General features: G+C 45.3%; 1 protein-coding gene across 1 annotated transcript; it reads left to right on the top strand.

Annotated features, from left to right (window-relative positions):
• Window positions 1-815: 815 nt before the first annotated feature.
• On the top strand, window positions 816-1835 carry LOC135218881 (uncharacterized). The gene is made up of 2 exons (XM_064255328.1): window positions 816-1160; window positions 1251-1835. Exons 1-2 carry the CDS (start codon window positions 816-818, stop codon window positions 1833-1835), a joined length of 930 nt encoding a protein of 309 aa, XP_064111398.1.
• The last annotated feature ends 19 nt before the right edge of the window (window positions 1836-1854 follow it).

Here is a 1854-nt window from a genome sequence, read left to right as displayed (position 1 = left end):
AAATGTTACAGAATGCATTCGAAAAGGCTAAAGAAATTTTATGCAATTTGCGTGATGGGATGGGATTTCTGGTGTTACAACAACATTGCAGTTGCGAAGAGGATAAAGTCCCATTTTGTTGCAAAGGGGGATGGAAGCTTGCCCTCTGTGGAAGTAGACATTTAACCTCGGCAGAAGTCAATTATGCAGTCGTTGAAGGAGAGGCTGCTGCCGTGGTATGGTGCTTTCAGAAAGCTAGATTATTCTTACTGGGATGTCCCAATATTATCCTTGTTACTGACCACCGTCCGCTGGTCAAAGTGTTTGGTGATAGAGAATTGAAAGACATTGCAAATCCTCGTTTGCTTCCATTAAAGGAAAAAACATTACAATACAGTTTCACAGTGAAATACATTCCTGGGAAGAAAAACTCAGCAGCCGATACTCTTTCAAGATACCCAGTAATCAGAAGCCCAATAAATGCGAGTGACAGTGATATGGGGGAGGAGGTTGAGAGTTCGTGCGTTGCAGCGTTGATCACGTCGCTGAGTGATGACGCCATAACCCTCGACTGGAATTCTGTTAAAAAAGCTGCTGAAAGCGATGTGGAACATCAGCTGCTAAAGAGTATGGTAGCCACAGGTTCTTGGCCGGTATCAAGAAATCTAGTCGACTCCAGCATAAAGCCGTATTTTAACGTACGGGACTGACTTGGCATCGTGGACGAACTGGTGGTGTATTCATATGATGAAGGGCACATACGTCTAGTAATACCTGTGTCACTACGAGACCGAGTTGTCTCTAACCTACACTCAGGCCACCAAAGTTCTGACTCAATGATTCGTAGGGCACGACAGGCTGTGTATTGGCCTGGGATGGAGGGTCAACTGAAGCTCAAGAGGATGCAGTGCAGAACATGTGACGTCATCGCTCCATCCCAACAAAAGGAACCACTATTGCCTACCCCACCCCCTGAATATCCTTTTCAACAGACGGTCACGGATATGTTTCAAATATGTGGAAAACAATATCTGGCATATGCAGATAGGCTTACTGGTTGGCTGGAAATTGCCTTCTTTCCAAATGGTGGTACTTCTGCTAAGTTGATCCCACTCTTCCGACGACACTTCATGCAGTGGGGTGCCCCAGAAGAAATCTCCCTCAACGGTGGCACCAATTTGGTAAGCACTGAAATGGCTAGCTCCTACAGAAATGGGGGGTTAGGATGAGAATATCCTCAGCCCATTACCCCCAATCCAACGGGAGGGCAGAGGAAGCAGTACGTACAGCAAAAAGAACCATTCAAGATAACACAAGAAGCGACGGAAGCCTCGACACATAGTTTTGCAAGAGCCATTTTGCAATATAGAAATACGCCCCTAAGAGACATCGATAAATCGCCGGCACAATTAGCCATGGGACGACAACTCAGAGACTCAGTCCCCATGATTAAAAGCTACCATAAGATAACAGAGCAGTGGGCAAACATTATGATAGACAGAGAGGAGAAGATGGGTAAACACTTGGGAAATGTCAAGCTCCGTCATGATTCTAGTGCAAAGAGACTCCGCCCCTTGCAAACGGGTACCACAGTAGCAGTGCAAAATGTTGTCTCTAAGGCCTGGGATCGTATTGCAAAAGTCATTGAAATGAAAGGAGACCGCCAATATGTCATAAAATTAGATGGTAGTGGAAGAATATCAACGAGAAACAGAAAACATCTTCGGGAAATAAGAGTGCAGGATTCCCCACCTACTCGTTCACTTTCCCCTGCTGACTCGTGTGCTGACCGCCAACCCAGAAGAGGGACGAGGAAAATAAATCCTCCGAGTTGGCATAAAAACTACATTTTGTGATTTTTCAATTATGTGCAAT

This window comes from Macrobrachium nipponense, chromosome 1, assembly GCF_015104395.2.
Source record: "Macrobrachium nipponense isolate FS-2020 chromosome 1, ASM1510439v2, whole genome shotgun sequence".
Lineage (NCBI taxonomy): Eukaryota > Metazoa > Arthropoda > Malacostraca > Decapoda > Palaemonidae > Macrobrachium > Macrobrachium nipponense.
This window is presented reverse-complemented; position numbering and strand designations above follow the sequence as displayed.